The 14478-nt window shown below is 42.4% G+C and overlaps 1 protein-coding gene across 1 annotated transcript in view; it reads left to right on the top strand.

The window, feature by feature from the left end:
* The window catches only part of LOC130273916 (cytosolic non-specific dipeptidase-like), a gene marked incomplete in the record, with an annotated part of 43098 nt that overhangs the window by 16683 nt on the left and 11937 nt on the right, over window positions 1–14478 (top strand). Inside the window, 2 exon segments of the mRNA XM_056521436.1 lie at window positions 5506–5706; window positions 9438–9522. Of these exon segments, the coding sequence (XP_056377411.1) occupies window positions 5506–5706; window positions 9438–9522 (286 nt within the window).

Raw genomic sequence — 14478 nt, 5'->3', positions numbered from 1 at the left:
GGGATACGTTTTTCACCACTGGATATTTCCTTTTAAGGACCACAGGTTTTTCCGTTTTTGCACCTTCATTTTTTCCTCATCACCTTCTAAAAATAATTACGCTTTCAATTTTGCACCTACAGACTCATATGAGGGCTTATTTTTTGCACCACCAATTGTACTTTGTAATGACATCAATCCTTTCACAAAATTTACAGCAAACCCAGAAAAAAAACTTTTAGACGCGGCATTTAAATTTGATGGCCGCGTCTAAAGAAAAATACACTCCCAACAGCTCAGTTGGGCTGACTGGGACCATCACGTTAATCTCGATGTCCTGATCCGCTAGAATGCAAGGGGAGGGTCTGTTACCTGCCTCCGGCACGTCCAATCGGCGATGGATTGTTCAAAGCCTGAAAACCAGGCTTGAGCAATCAACCGCCGATAACACTGATCATTGCCATGTTAATGCATGGCAGTGATCTGTGTTGATCAGTGAGTGCAGTGTTATAGCCACTAGAGGGGGCTATAACATTGCAAAAAAAGTGGGAAAGTGTATAAAGATCATTTAACCCCTTCCATAATAAGTAAGAATTCCCCACCCCCCTTTCCCATTTGAAAAAACTGTGGAATTTTTTTGCATGTACACCATTGACCACGTTTATTTTTATTTACAAAGTCCAAAATAGCATTTTTTTTGGTCACTTTTTTTATCATAAAAAAATTTATAAAAAATGATTTAAAAAGTCCGACCAATACAAAACTGGTACCAATAAAAACTTAAGATCACGGCGCAAAAAGTTAGCTCCAATACGGCTTTGTACGCGGAAGAAAAAATGTTTTATAGGGGTCAAAAGATGACAATTTTAAATATATTCATTTTTGTGCATGTAGTTATGATTTATTCCGAAAGTATGACAAAATCAAACCTGTGTAAGTAGGGTATCATTTTAATAGTATGGACCTACAGAATAAAAGGAAGGTGTCATTTTTACCGTAAAATGCATTGCTTTTAAATGGAGGCCCCCAAAACTTACAAAATGGAATTTTTTTTTTCTTCAATTTTGTTGCACAATAAAAAAAAATTCAGTTTTGCCGTGGATTTTGTTTTTTTGTAAAATGACTCACTGCAAAGTCGAATTGATGGCCCAGAACATAAGCCATAATATGGAATTTTAGGTGCAAAATTGAAAGGGTTATGATTTTTAAAAGTTAAGGAGGGAAAAAAGTGCAAAAAAACGGAAAAATCCTGAGTCCTTAAGGGGTTAAAATTGTCCTTCTGACCCCTATAACTTTTTATTTTTCCGTATACGGGGTGGTATGGGACTTTTTGATGACTTTTATCATTCTTTTTTTTTTACTTTTTTCTTTTAAGGGTATACAAAGTGACCAAAACTATGCAATTTAGAATTTTGGAACTTTTTTTACGTGTACGCCATTGACCGTGCGGTTTAATAAAACTTATATTTTTCATAGTTCGGACATTATGCATGCGGCGATACCACATATGTTTATTTTTATTATGTTTATATTTTTTTTTTTATATGGAATTTGGGAAAAGGGGGGTGATTTTAAACCTTTAATAAGGAAGGGGTTAATGTGTGTTTTTAAACTTTAGTCCCCTTAGGGGACTTTTAGGAGGAATCATTTGATTCCTCATACAGATCAATGTGGTTCCATAGAACTACATTGATCTGTGTGCTCTGTGCTCAATTGATAAAGCCTGGCCTCGCCAGGCTTTATTATTCACAGCGCAGCAGCCAGCTCTACAGGAGAGGTAATCCCTCCCCCCGGACCACCAGGGAGCAGTTAAAGGTAGCGATCTAAAGGGTTAATAGCCGGCCGCTGCGATCACCGTATGTCGCTACAAGAATCAGCTGAGGGACGGCCGTTCTTGACTCGAGCCCGTGCCATACCCCGTTAACGGCACAAGGACGTGTATACACGTCCTTTGTCGTTAACCAGTTAACATTAAGAGACTTTAAATTCAGGAAGTTTAAATTGAAATATAAATTTTTTTTTTTTTTTTTTTTTTTTTTTTTTTTACTGTTAATTTTTGAAATCCCCAAATCTAGTATGGCCTCCATGTTGGAAATAGCAGTCCAGTGTGCATCTTGCACAATGTATGCAATCCTTGAACAGCAGATTGAGGGTGCATATTGTGAGATGTGTGCGAGTTGGTCATTTGGAAGCCCAAATCCTGGATCTAGAGAAGTAACTGGCAACACTGAGACGCATTGACAACTTGGAGAGGAGTCTCCTGCTCACTGAGCAAGTACTCTTTGGGGTAGAGGTGGGGGAGGATAGTGGGTCGGAGGTGCAGGACAGTCAGGCAGCGAAGGAAGGTCTGCTCCGTGATGCCTGTGGAAGGGTGAAGTTATACCGGTTGCTGAACAAAAAAAAGTGGAGTTTTCTCCTTGTTTGTACTATAAAGTTTGAACACTAAAGCATTAAGAAAAGTGAATATCGTTTTCAAGTGTGATTTACTTTTTCTGCTAGTTGCTATTGGAGATGGAGTGGAGCCTCCATTGATTCACACAGATACCCCAGTGCCAGATACAAGGTTTATCTCTTATTCTATATACAGTCAGGCAGTTAGCTGGGTTACAGTTAGAAAACGGGGTAGAGGGAAAAGTGTCAGAGGGGCTAGTCCTGATCTGGCACACCCCAACAAGTTTGCCCGGTTGGCAGATGAGGGGAATGCCATGTCAGAGCTAGCAGTACTGCAGCAGGACTCTGCCTCTGACCGCCAGACTGGCATCTGCTCCAGTAAGGATGGAGGGAGGAGGGAAGGGCAGGCCAGACAGGTACTGGGGGACTCAATTATTAGGGCGATCTGTCACAACGATCACCGAACAGTGTGTCTTCCTGGTGCTCTAGTTCGGCACATCGTGGATCGGGTTGACAGGTTACTGGGTATGGCTGGAGAGAACCCAGCAGTCATGGTACATATTGGCACCAATGACAAAGTAAGAGGTAGGTGGAGTGCCTTTTAAAAAGGATTTCAGGGACTTAGGCCACAAGCTTAAGGCAAGGACCTCCAATGTTATAATTTGTGAAATATTACCGGTACCACGAGGCACACCAGAGAGGCAGCGGGAGATTAGGGAGGTAAACAAGTGGCTCAGAAGCCGGTGTAGTAAGGAGGTGTTTGGGTTCATGGAGAACTGGGCCGACTTAGATGTTGGATACCGGCTCTACCGTAGGGACGGGCTGCACCTCAATGTGGAGGGTGTAGCTGTCCTTGGGGAGAAGATGGCTAGAAGGGTGGAGGAGTGTTTAAACTAGGGGAGGGAACTTACAAAGTAGAGGTGGAAAGGTAGTGTAGATAGAGAGGTGGCTGGGGGTGGAGCGGAGGGGTTAGAATAGTTAATAGGGATAGGCTTCATAGGATTAAAAAAACATACACCATTGAATTGCATGTTGACTAATGCCAGAAGTTTGTCCAATAAAACAGAGGAACTGGAGTCGTTGATGTCTGAGGAGAATTATGACATAGTGGGTATAACAGAGACTTGGTTGGACGATAGCTATGACTGGGCGGTCAACACACAGGGTTATAGTCTATTCAGAAAGGGGAGGAGTTTGTCTTTATGTGAAATCGAGTCTGAAGGCCGCACTGCTGGAGGATATATGGGAGGGAAATGATAATGTGGAGTCATTATGGGTAGAAATATATGGAGATGAAAAGAAAAAAATTCTGATAGGGGTTTGCTATAAGCCACCAAACGTAATAGAAGAGGCAGGAGATCAATTACAGAGGCAAATAAACAAGGCAGCAAATCAAAATGAGGTGATAATAATGGGGGATTTTAACTATCCTGATATAAACTGGCACTGAGGCCTATGAATCTCATAAAGGAAACAGGTTTCTGACTATAGCTAAAGACCATTATCTGTCCAAAATGGTGCAGGGCCCGACCAAAAGGGTCACCTTACTGGACTTAATATTAACCAACAGACCTGACAGAGTAACTAATGGGCAAGTAGGACACCTAGGAAATAGTAATCATAATATAATACATTATAGCTTGTTCTTCAATAAGGAAATCTTGCGAGGGGCCACAAAAACATTGAACTTTAGGAAGGCAAAGTTTGATCAACTCAGAGAAGCCCTTACCAATATAAACTGGGATAATGTCCTCAAAAACAAGAATACTGACCCTAAATGGAAGACTTATTTAAAAAAAAAAATCTTAAATTCTCACTGTAAGATGTATATTCCTTTTTTTTATGGGAATAAAAGGGTCAGGCATAAAAGAAAACAAATATGGATGAATAAAAATGTTAAGGGGGCAAGAAATGACAAAAATAAAGCATTTAAACTAAAACAGGACGGCAGTGAAGAAGCATTAAAAAGCTATAGAGAAAAATGTAAAAAAAAAAAAAAAAAAAAAAAAAAAAAAAAAGGATAAAAGCCGCAAAAATAGAGACAGACTCATTGCCAAAGAGTAAAACTAACCCCAAAATGTTCTTTAATTATAAATAGCAAAAAGGTCAAAAATGAAAGTGTAGGCCCTTTAAAAAAATGAGGAAGAAATTATAAACTGGGATCAGGAAAAAGCAAATATTTAACAAACTCTTCTCCACTGTATGAAATGCCAGGTGAAATACAGCGAGATAAGGTAAACTCCCCAGTACAAGTCACCTGTCTAACCCAGGAAGAAGTACAGTGCCGCCTACAAAAAATCAATATAGAAAAATCACCTGGTCCAAATGGCATTCCCCCCCCCCCCCCCCCCCCCCCCCCGTGTTCTAAAGGAATGAAGAAATGTAATAGACCCCATATTTTTAATATTCAGGGACTCTAGGAACAGGGACTGTTCCCCAGGACGGGCGCATGGCAAATGTTGTGCCAATATTTAAAAATTGTAGCCCTATAGGCACCAAGCTGAGGAAGGCAATATGCCGAAACGCGTCCTTCATGTCCTGATTTCTACTATGGATCAATAAATCCACATTATTAAGAATTACCGGTGAGTGCTGGGTTCCTTATTCTAAATACTGGCTTACGCCAACCTCATGCACCACCACGGACGGAAGTGCCCACCGGACCATTACTTAATGTAGACAGACATGAAAACAAACAAACCTCTAAGTGTTCCATCAACTGTAACTTACGTAGGTTGTCTTATAATGAAGCCCTCTATCTAAATACAGTTAATATGATTTTCAGGGTGGCTGCTGGATCCGTCAGCAATATGCCGTTAATCATAGTGGAAACCTGCTGATCTCTGTACCTGTAATATAGTGTTGCATGGCTTAAACAAAAATTACTAGGTGGCTATGTAATTTGCAGTAACATATCAGGTTTTCTTATGGGACAACCCTTTTAAACTCATACTTATGTAAGGCTATTCACCTACATTTAATCTGTCTTCCTAGTTGTACCTAACATTATATCCAACAGTTCATCTATAACATAACTGAGGAAGACTAACCTGGTGGTCATTTGTGGGGGCTTCATAAGCTTATGTTAATCTGTTTAGAGAAAGTAACTAAACTAAACAATTTGCTCTTCCAAAGGAACTTCCTGTCAACCTCAAGTTTTGCTTTGAAGGAATGGAGGAGTCTGGGTCAGAAGGCTTAGATGATTTGATTTTTGCCCGGAAAGATACATTTTTCAAGGATGTGGACTACGTCTGCATTTCCGATAACTATTGGCTAGGAAAGAACAAGCCATGTATCACATATGGTCTGCGTGGCATCTGCTACTTTTTCATTGAGGTATGTGGTGTTATAAATCTGTTTTAATAGGCAGCAGTGTTATATTCAAAGATGTAGGTATCGTATTAAAGGCTGGAATATGTAATGCCACAGGGAAATACACTAAAACCTAACTTTTACAAGGTTGATATGACATTCCACCAAACATGGCCTACACACCTTTACCAAAAACAAAAAAGCATGATTGCATGACTGCAATAATTTATGCAGTGCTGCAGTGTGCATAGGTTCTGTGGCTCCAAAACTATACCAAGCATACAGTGATTCCCCGACCTACAATGGCCCTGACATACGATCATTTCAACATATTATGGCCTCTCAGGCCATTGCATGTTGAAGGCAGCAGCAACATATGATGCTTTTGTATGTTGGGGCCATCGCATAAACAGCTATCTGGCAGCGCAGACTGCTTCCGCTGCTGCCAGATAGCCGATTAATGTGCTCCCATGAGTGTCACTAACCTGTTCCTGCCTCTCCGGACCGTCCTCTTCATGCTCCACCACATAGCTGTCGCTCTCCTTCAGAGCGGCGTGCGCAGCTACATCATGACTGTGATGGAAAGTGACGATCCTGGGCAGCGGTGATGGTCCGGAGCGGCGGGGCAGCAGTGACGGTCCGGAGCAGCTGGGACACGTGAGTATACCTTCTATATTATTATTGAACGGATCCCTCAACATACTATAAATTCAAGTAACGATGGTTCATTTGGAACAAATTACCTTCGTATGTTGAGAGAGCACTGTACATGAATATACATAGGTATAGGTAAGGATGGTGGGTGTGGCGGGAAAGAGAGGCAGGGATTAAGGTAAAAAAAAAAAGGACCTTATGGATAAGTGGCACCTAGCTGTCGATCCTTATGCTATCCACTTTTATTGTTACCCCCTAAACCAGGGGTCTCAAACTCAAATTATCCGGGGGCCACTGGAGGTAGCAGCTGGGTGAGGCTGGGCTGCATGAGCCCCTCACATATTATGCCCCATCATGAGCCCCTCACATACAATGACCCCATTATGCGCCCATCACATACAATGACCCCATCATGCGCCCCTCATCATGCACCAGAAACACCCCCATCATCCACCAGCAACCCCCCATTACCCCTTCTCCCGTGTGGTAATAGCATGAGCTGACTGATGATGGGGGTGCTACTTCTGGGGGTTCCACACATTAGGTAGGCAGCAGATTCTCTTCCCCGGCCCCCCCCCCCCCCCCCGACTCTCAGACACCCACACATGCGCGGACACACATGCGCACACACACATAGACACACTTACCTGTCCTGTGTTGCGCTTCTCTCCGGCGGTGGCCTGACGAGAGACGTCACTGACGTCCTCCTGTGCGGGTCTGCGGAGGGACGTCGCATGCGCGACGTCCCTCATCAGACTCTGCAAACCGAAGACGGGGAGGAGGAGGGCAGGGTAAGTGAAGCCTTCTGGCATTTAGCGCTGCTTGCCTGAAGCAGGGCTAAATGCCTGAAGAAACCACCTGCACAGCACCTGGAACTGCATGTCCCGGGCGTCGGGCAATACAAATCACATATCCCTGTTGCGGGCCACAAACTTTCGTTCCGTGGGCCTCCCTAAAAAGGGCATCCCCCCTCCCCCGCACTGGAACCTACCCCCTGGCACTCCTGTCAAAACCCTAGATGTAAGGGAATAAGAGGCTATCTAGCTCATTTGGCTAAAAGAAAGGCTTGGCCTACTACCTTACAGAATACATAACCACTACCCCTCCTCTTATAATGTTGGGTTCTTACAGATAGATGTTTTTTTATGTTGTCCTACTTAACAGCCACAAATAAGTGGAGGAAAAATTCTGATTCTTAACTTCTGATATTAAATGTAGTTTTCGTTTTAATATCAGAAATTAGCAGCATTTGTGGTCTTCATCCATTAGGCTTTAACTCTCTCTAACCTATTCAGGTGTTCCCTTGTGTTTTAAGACTATTGATAGTCTAACGTTTCTTAAAGGAAAACTGTCAGCCTGTTCATCCACACTAAACCCAATACACTGGGTTATAGTGTGGGTGAACAGGAGCCAAACAAGGGGTCACTTGCTTAAATATGTCCAGTAGGTCCTAAGATATGTGCCCCAGAAGATCCACTGCTGAATTCAGTGAATCACGGTCAGGGGGTGGGGCTTCGTCGGCTCAATTTACATATCCATTGTCTGTGACTCCACTTCACTAGGCTGTACAGTCACAGACAATTAATTAGTAAATTTAGCCAGCAAAGCCCTGCCCCCTGTGTGCCATTCATTGAATTCATCAGAGGATCTTTTGGGGGACACATCTCAGGACCTACTGGACATATTTAAGTGACTCCTCATTGGACTCCTGTTCACCCACACTATAAGCCCGTGTATTGGGTTTAGTGTGGATCAACAGGCAGACGGTTTTCCTGCAGCCACAGTCTAGGTAATACAGTCTCCCTCACCAATAAGTGCCAGAAGCTGGGCAGGGAGAGGTTGTGAAGTAATATTACACAGACCCTGGACAATGCCTAAAAAAAAATCCTGACAACTGAACAGATAGGAACAAAGATGTAGGAAACATGGCTGACATATAATGTCTCCTTTACCAAAAGGCCCTGTTTAAATCAGCGTTTGGAACTCCATTCACGGTTTCCATTAAAGGGGTACTCCGGTGGGGGGAAAAAAAAAATAGTTTTCAAATCAACTTGTGCAAGAAAGTTAAACAGATTTGTAAATGATTTCCATTTAAAAATCTTAACCCCTCCAGTACTTATCAGCTGCTGTATGTTCCAGGTACACTATAGAGAAATTTGTGAAGTTCTTTTCTGTCTGACCAAAGTGCTCTCTGCTGACACCTCTGTCCATGTCAGGAACTGTCCAGAGCAGGAGCGGTTTTCTATGGGGATTTGTTTCTAATCTGGACAGTTCCTGACACGGACAGAGAGCACTGATGTCAGACTGAAAAGATCTGCACAAGTTTCTCTGTAGTATACAACAGCTGATAAATACTGGAAGAATTAAGATTTTGAAATGGAAGTAATTTACAAATCTGTTTTAATTTCTGGCACCAGTTGACTTGAAAACATTTGGTTTCCACCGGAGTTCCCCTTTTTAAAATGACAGAATTTGGGCAGAGAAAAAAAAATAATCTGCAAGATAGAGATAATATATATATATATATATATATATTTTTTCTTCTTCTTCTTTACTAAAATCCTGCAAAATAACAGACCTAGCAGTGTGACATATCTATTATCAGTGTCTGTAACAGAGCTCCGTAATGCTGATGTGAACACAGCCTAACAGACTTATCTGTTAAATAGATTAAAATGGATCTATAAATATGGCCAGATGACATTACAGGAGACATAGAGGAAGGGATGACCATGTAGCAGCCTAAGCCTGTATAAGGAGAAGTTCACACTAGTTTAATAAAGGCGCATTACAGCGTTTTGTTCTGCCTATTAGATCTTTGGTTGAACTGGAAATTGTGGCTGGAATATGGGCACTAATATGCGCCCGTGTCAACCCAGCCTTAGAGGTGGTGGGGAACCATTTGTAATTCCCTAAGCCCAGTGTTTCCCAACCAGGGTGCCTCCAGTTGTTGCAAAACTACAACTCCCAGAATGCCTGGACAGCTAAAGGCTGTCCAGGCATGCTGGAAGTTGTAGTTTTGCAACATCTGGAGGCACCCTGGTTGGGAAGCACTGCCTTAGCCCACCAGCTACAACATCTTTACGTTCTTCTCATTGTAGGTTGAATGCTGCGACAAAGATCTTCACTCTGGGGTGTATGGAGGTTCTGTTCATGAAGCAATGACTGATCTCATTCTCCTAATGGGTAAGCATTTAATATTTGTCATCACTTAAAGACCTCTGCTGTCCACTAATGAACTGTAAGGCTGTAAACTAAAGAAACGAAGTCTTCAAAATAAAATAATTCCCACGCATCTGTAGTATGCAGGGTATATGGAAACTATTATTATAAATTTGAGGATTTATGGATTTATTGATCAAAAACTAGCAAAGTGAAGTAATGCAGTGGCCATTAGTTTATATTATATTACACACGGCCTCCGCTTCAGTTTGGCCTTCTTTTCATTTTCCTTGAATGGACAACCATGTAATATATGAACTGGTCCATCAGGACCGCTATGTTTTCAGCATCTCTCAGCTTCTGTCTAATAAAGCAGCATTTCCAGCTCAGGATCCTCTCAAATAAATAATTAAATAAAAATATATATATATATTATATAATATATATATATATATATATATATATATATATATATATATATATATATATATATTTATTATTTATTATAAATATATTATATTATAAATATATTATATTATAAATATATATATTATATTATAAATATATATATATATAATATTATAAATATATATATATATATATATATATATATATATATATATATATATATAAATATATTATAAATATATATTAGTTAGGAATAGCTGTATTAGTCCAGTGATGCAAAATCATCGGTAGTTGCAGTATCTTGTAATACCTTTTTTATTGGACTAACAAGATTATGTAGAGACAAGCTTTCGGGATTCCTCCCTTTATCAAGTCATAAGCATTTCTGAGCTCACAAGGAGAAAACACAGGTTCTATCTCACAAAATATGCGGGGGTTAAAACAACATTAGTGGAGAATGGACATTAAGTTGGGCCATAAATTGTATAGCAATAGGACGATAGATACAGATAAGGATGAGGAGGGGGGGGGGGGCTGGAGAGCAGAGGTGAGAATAGTGGTTACACTGGACAGACAATTTTACTATAGAGCCATAGACTGAAGATAAGACTAGACAGGGGAGGGGGAGCAGGGGGTGATTGTGTTAGAGCAGGGAGAGGGGAGAGAGTTTAGCAAAGGTTATAGGAAATTTTGATAATGGGATAAGAAGCTTAAATCCACATTAAGTCCTCTGTTCTTGGAGTCATAAAGAACTATCATTTTGGCTTCAAATGTCTTTCTTTCCTGGGTGTTCTTGAAGTTTCCTTTCAGGATCTTGATTTTGAGGTCCTGTAGGGAGTGATCTGTTTGAGTGAAATGGTGTCCAACTGGGGTGCAATAGTCCTTTTCTCTATGGTTGTTGATGGACGATCTGTGGAGGTTCATCCTTTTATTGAGTGGCTGACTGGTCTCACCAATGTAACATCCCAGGTCACACTTGGTGCATTGTATCATGTAGACTACATTCTCTGTGGTGCAGGAGTATTGTCCCTTGATGATGTATGTCTTGTTGTTGTGGGAGGCCTCAGAATTTGTGCAGATGTGTTGACAGAGTTTACAGCGCGGTTTGGCGCAGGGTTTGGTCCAATTGTCTGTATCTGATGTGTCTGTGGGTAGTTTCCTATTGACCAGCTTTTGTTTTAAGTTGGGTGGTTGTCTGAAGGCCAAGATGGGTGGTTCAGGAAAGATTTGCTTTAACACCTCATCTTCTGCTAGTATTGGCTGCAGGTCCTTGATGATTTAGCATATTTCCTCAAGGGTGGGATTGTATGTGGCTACCAGTGGTATGCGTGATGTTTGTTTCTCTCTGTATTGCAGCAGGTGGTCACGTGGTGTTTGAAGAGCAGAGTGGATTTTCTTATGGATGGTCCTAGGTTACAAACCAAGGACCATCCATAAGAAAATCCACTCTGCTCTTCAAACACCACGTGACCACCTGCTGCAATACAGAGAGAAACAAACCTCATCACGCATACCACTGGTAGCCACATACAATCCCACCCTTGAGGAAATATGCTAAATCATCAAGGACCTGCAGCCAATACTAGCAGAAGATGAGGTGTTAAAGCAAATCTTTCCTGAACCACCCATCTTGGCCTTCAGACAACCACCCAACTTAAAACAAAAGCTGGTCAATAGGAAACTACCCACAGACACATCAGATACAGACAATTGGACCAAACCCTGCGCCAAACCGCGCTGTAAACTGTCAACACATCTGCACAAATTCTGAGGCCTCCCACAACAACAAGACATACATCATCAAGGGACAATACTCCTGCACCACAGAGAATGTAGTCTACATGATACAATGCACCAAGTGTGACCTGGGATGTTACATTGGTGAGACCAGTCAGCCACTCAATAAAAGGATGAACCTCCACAGATCGTCCATCAACAACCATAGAGAAAAGGACTATTGCACCCCAGTTGGACACCATTTCACTCAAACAGATCACTCCCTACAGGACCTCAAAATCAAGATCCTGAAAGGAAACTTCAAGAACACCCAGGAAAGAAAGACATTTGAAGCCAAAATGATAGTTCTTTATGACTCCAAGAACAGAGGACTTAATGTGGATTTAAGCTTCTTATCCCATTATCAAAATTTCCTATAACCTTTGCTAAACTCTCTCCCCTCTCCCTGCTCTAACACAATCACCCCCTGCTCCCCCTCCCCTGTCTAGTCTTATCTTCAGTCTATGGCTCTATAGTAAAATTGTCTGTCCAGTGTAACCACTATTCTCACCTCTGCTCTCCAGCCCCCCCCCCCCCCCTCCTCATCCTTATCTGTATCTATCGTCCTATTGCTATACAATTTATGGCCCAACTTAAAGGACAACTGTAGTGGTCAAAAATCCCTGCCCAAATGTTCCCCAAACAAAAGTTATACAATTCTGTCTATTAGTTCTATTTACCTATATGCAGCCGTTTCTGAGATATTAGAGTTGCCAGCATAGCCCAGTAGTCCTGCGTCCGTCCCCTATTCATTACATTGCAGCCGCCATCTTGGGGACGGAGATCTCTTCCTCCCAGCAGTGTTTGTGCTCCCCCTAGCCTCTGTCAGGTCCTCCCTCCTTATGCATATGCATGAGCGGGTGCTTTCTGAGGCAGCCATAGGCTCATCCTCAGAAACGCCCCCATCTGTAAGATTGAAGCAGGGGGAGAATGAGGACGTCCACAGCTCCTCCCCCCTCCCCGCTCTGTCTACATAGGACCTCACTTATCACCGGGAGGATTCAAGTTTTCATGGGGGAAAACACAGAGCAAACCACAGAGCAGGGAGGGGAGGACGTGTGTGTGAAGGAGACATATTACACTGCACGGGCTGGTGGTGTATACAGGGAATAAATATCATACTGGAGATGATTCTGTGTGTGAGGGGGGGGGGGGGGGACTACTGAATGACACATGCTGGGAGTTGTAGTCCCTGTTATGTGTGTGTGTATGCCAGTGTTTCCCAACCAGGGAATGCTGTGAGTAGTAGTTTTGCAACATCTGGAGGCACCCTGGTTGGGAAACACTGGTGTATGAACTACAACTCCCAGGAGATTACAGAGATACAATATAGGTGTTGGTGAACTACAACCCCCAGGAGACTACAGAGATACAATAGAGGTGTTGGTGACATACAACTCCCAGGAGACTACAGAGATACAATAGAGGTGTTGGTGAACTACAACTCCCAGGAGACTACAGAGATACAATAGAGGTGTTGGTGAACTACAACTCCCAGGAGACTACAGAGATACAATAGAGGTGTTGGTGAACTACAACTCCCAGCCAGGAGACTACAGAGATACAATATAGGTGTTGGTGAACTACAACCCCCAGGAGACTACAGAGATACAATAGAGGTGTTGGTGAACTACAACTCCCAGGAGACTACAGAGATACAATAGAGGTGTTGGTGAACTACAACTCCCAGGAGACTACAGAGATACAATAGAGGTGTTGGTGAACTACAACTCCCAGCCAGGAGACTACAGAGATACAATATAGGTGTTGGTGACATACAACTCCCAGGAGACTACAGAGATACAATATAGGTGTTGGTGAACTACAACTCCCAGGAGACTACAGAGATACAATATAGGTGTTGATGAACTACAACCCCCAGGAGACTACAGAGATACAATATAGGTGTTGGTGAACTACAACACCCAGGAGACCACAGAGATACAATAGAGGTGTTTGTGAACTACAACTCCCAGGAGACTCCTGATACAATAGAGGTGTTGGTGAACTACAACACCCAGGAGACTCCTGATACAATAGAGGTGTTGGTGAACTACAACACCCAGGAGACTACAGAGGTACAATAGAGGTGTTTGTGAACTACAACTCCCAGGAGACTACATAGATACAATAGAGGTGTTGGTGAACTACAACACCCAGGAGTCTCCTGATACAGTAGAGGTGTTGGTGAACTACAACCCCCAGGAGACTACAGAGATACAATAGAGGTGTTGGTGAACTACAACTCCCAGGAGACTCCTGATACAATAGAGGTGTTGGTGAACTACAACTCCCAGGAGACTCCTGATACAATAGAGGTGTTGGTGAACTACAACTCCCAGGAGACTACAGAGATACAATATAGGTGTTGATGAACTACAACCCCCAGGAGACTACAGAGATACAATATAGGTGTTGGTGAACTACAACACCCAGGAGACTACAGAGATACAATAGAGGTGTTGGTGAACTACAACTCCCAGGAGACTCCTGATACAATAGAGGTGTTGGTGAACTACAACTCCCAGGAGACTACAGAGATACAATAGAGGTGTTGGTGAACTACAACACCCAGGAGACTACAGAGATACAATAGAGGTGTTGGTGAACTACAACTCCCAGGAGACTCCTGATACAATAGAGGTGTTGGTGAACTACAACTCCCAGGAGACTACAGAGATACAATAGAGGTGTTGAACTACAACCCCCCAGGAGACTCCTGATACAATAGAGGTGTTGGTGAACTACAACTCCCAGGAGTCTCCTGATACAGTAGAGGTGTTGGTGAACTACAAC

The sequence above is a fragment of the Hyla sarda genome, chromosome 5 (assembly GCF_029499605.1).
Source record: "Hyla sarda isolate aHylSar1 chromosome 5, aHylSar1.hap1, whole genome shotgun sequence".
Classification (NCBI taxonomy): Eukaryota; Metazoa; Chordata; class Amphibia; order Anura; family Hylidae; genus Hyla; species Hyla sarda.
This window is presented reverse-complemented; position numbering and strand designations above follow the sequence as displayed.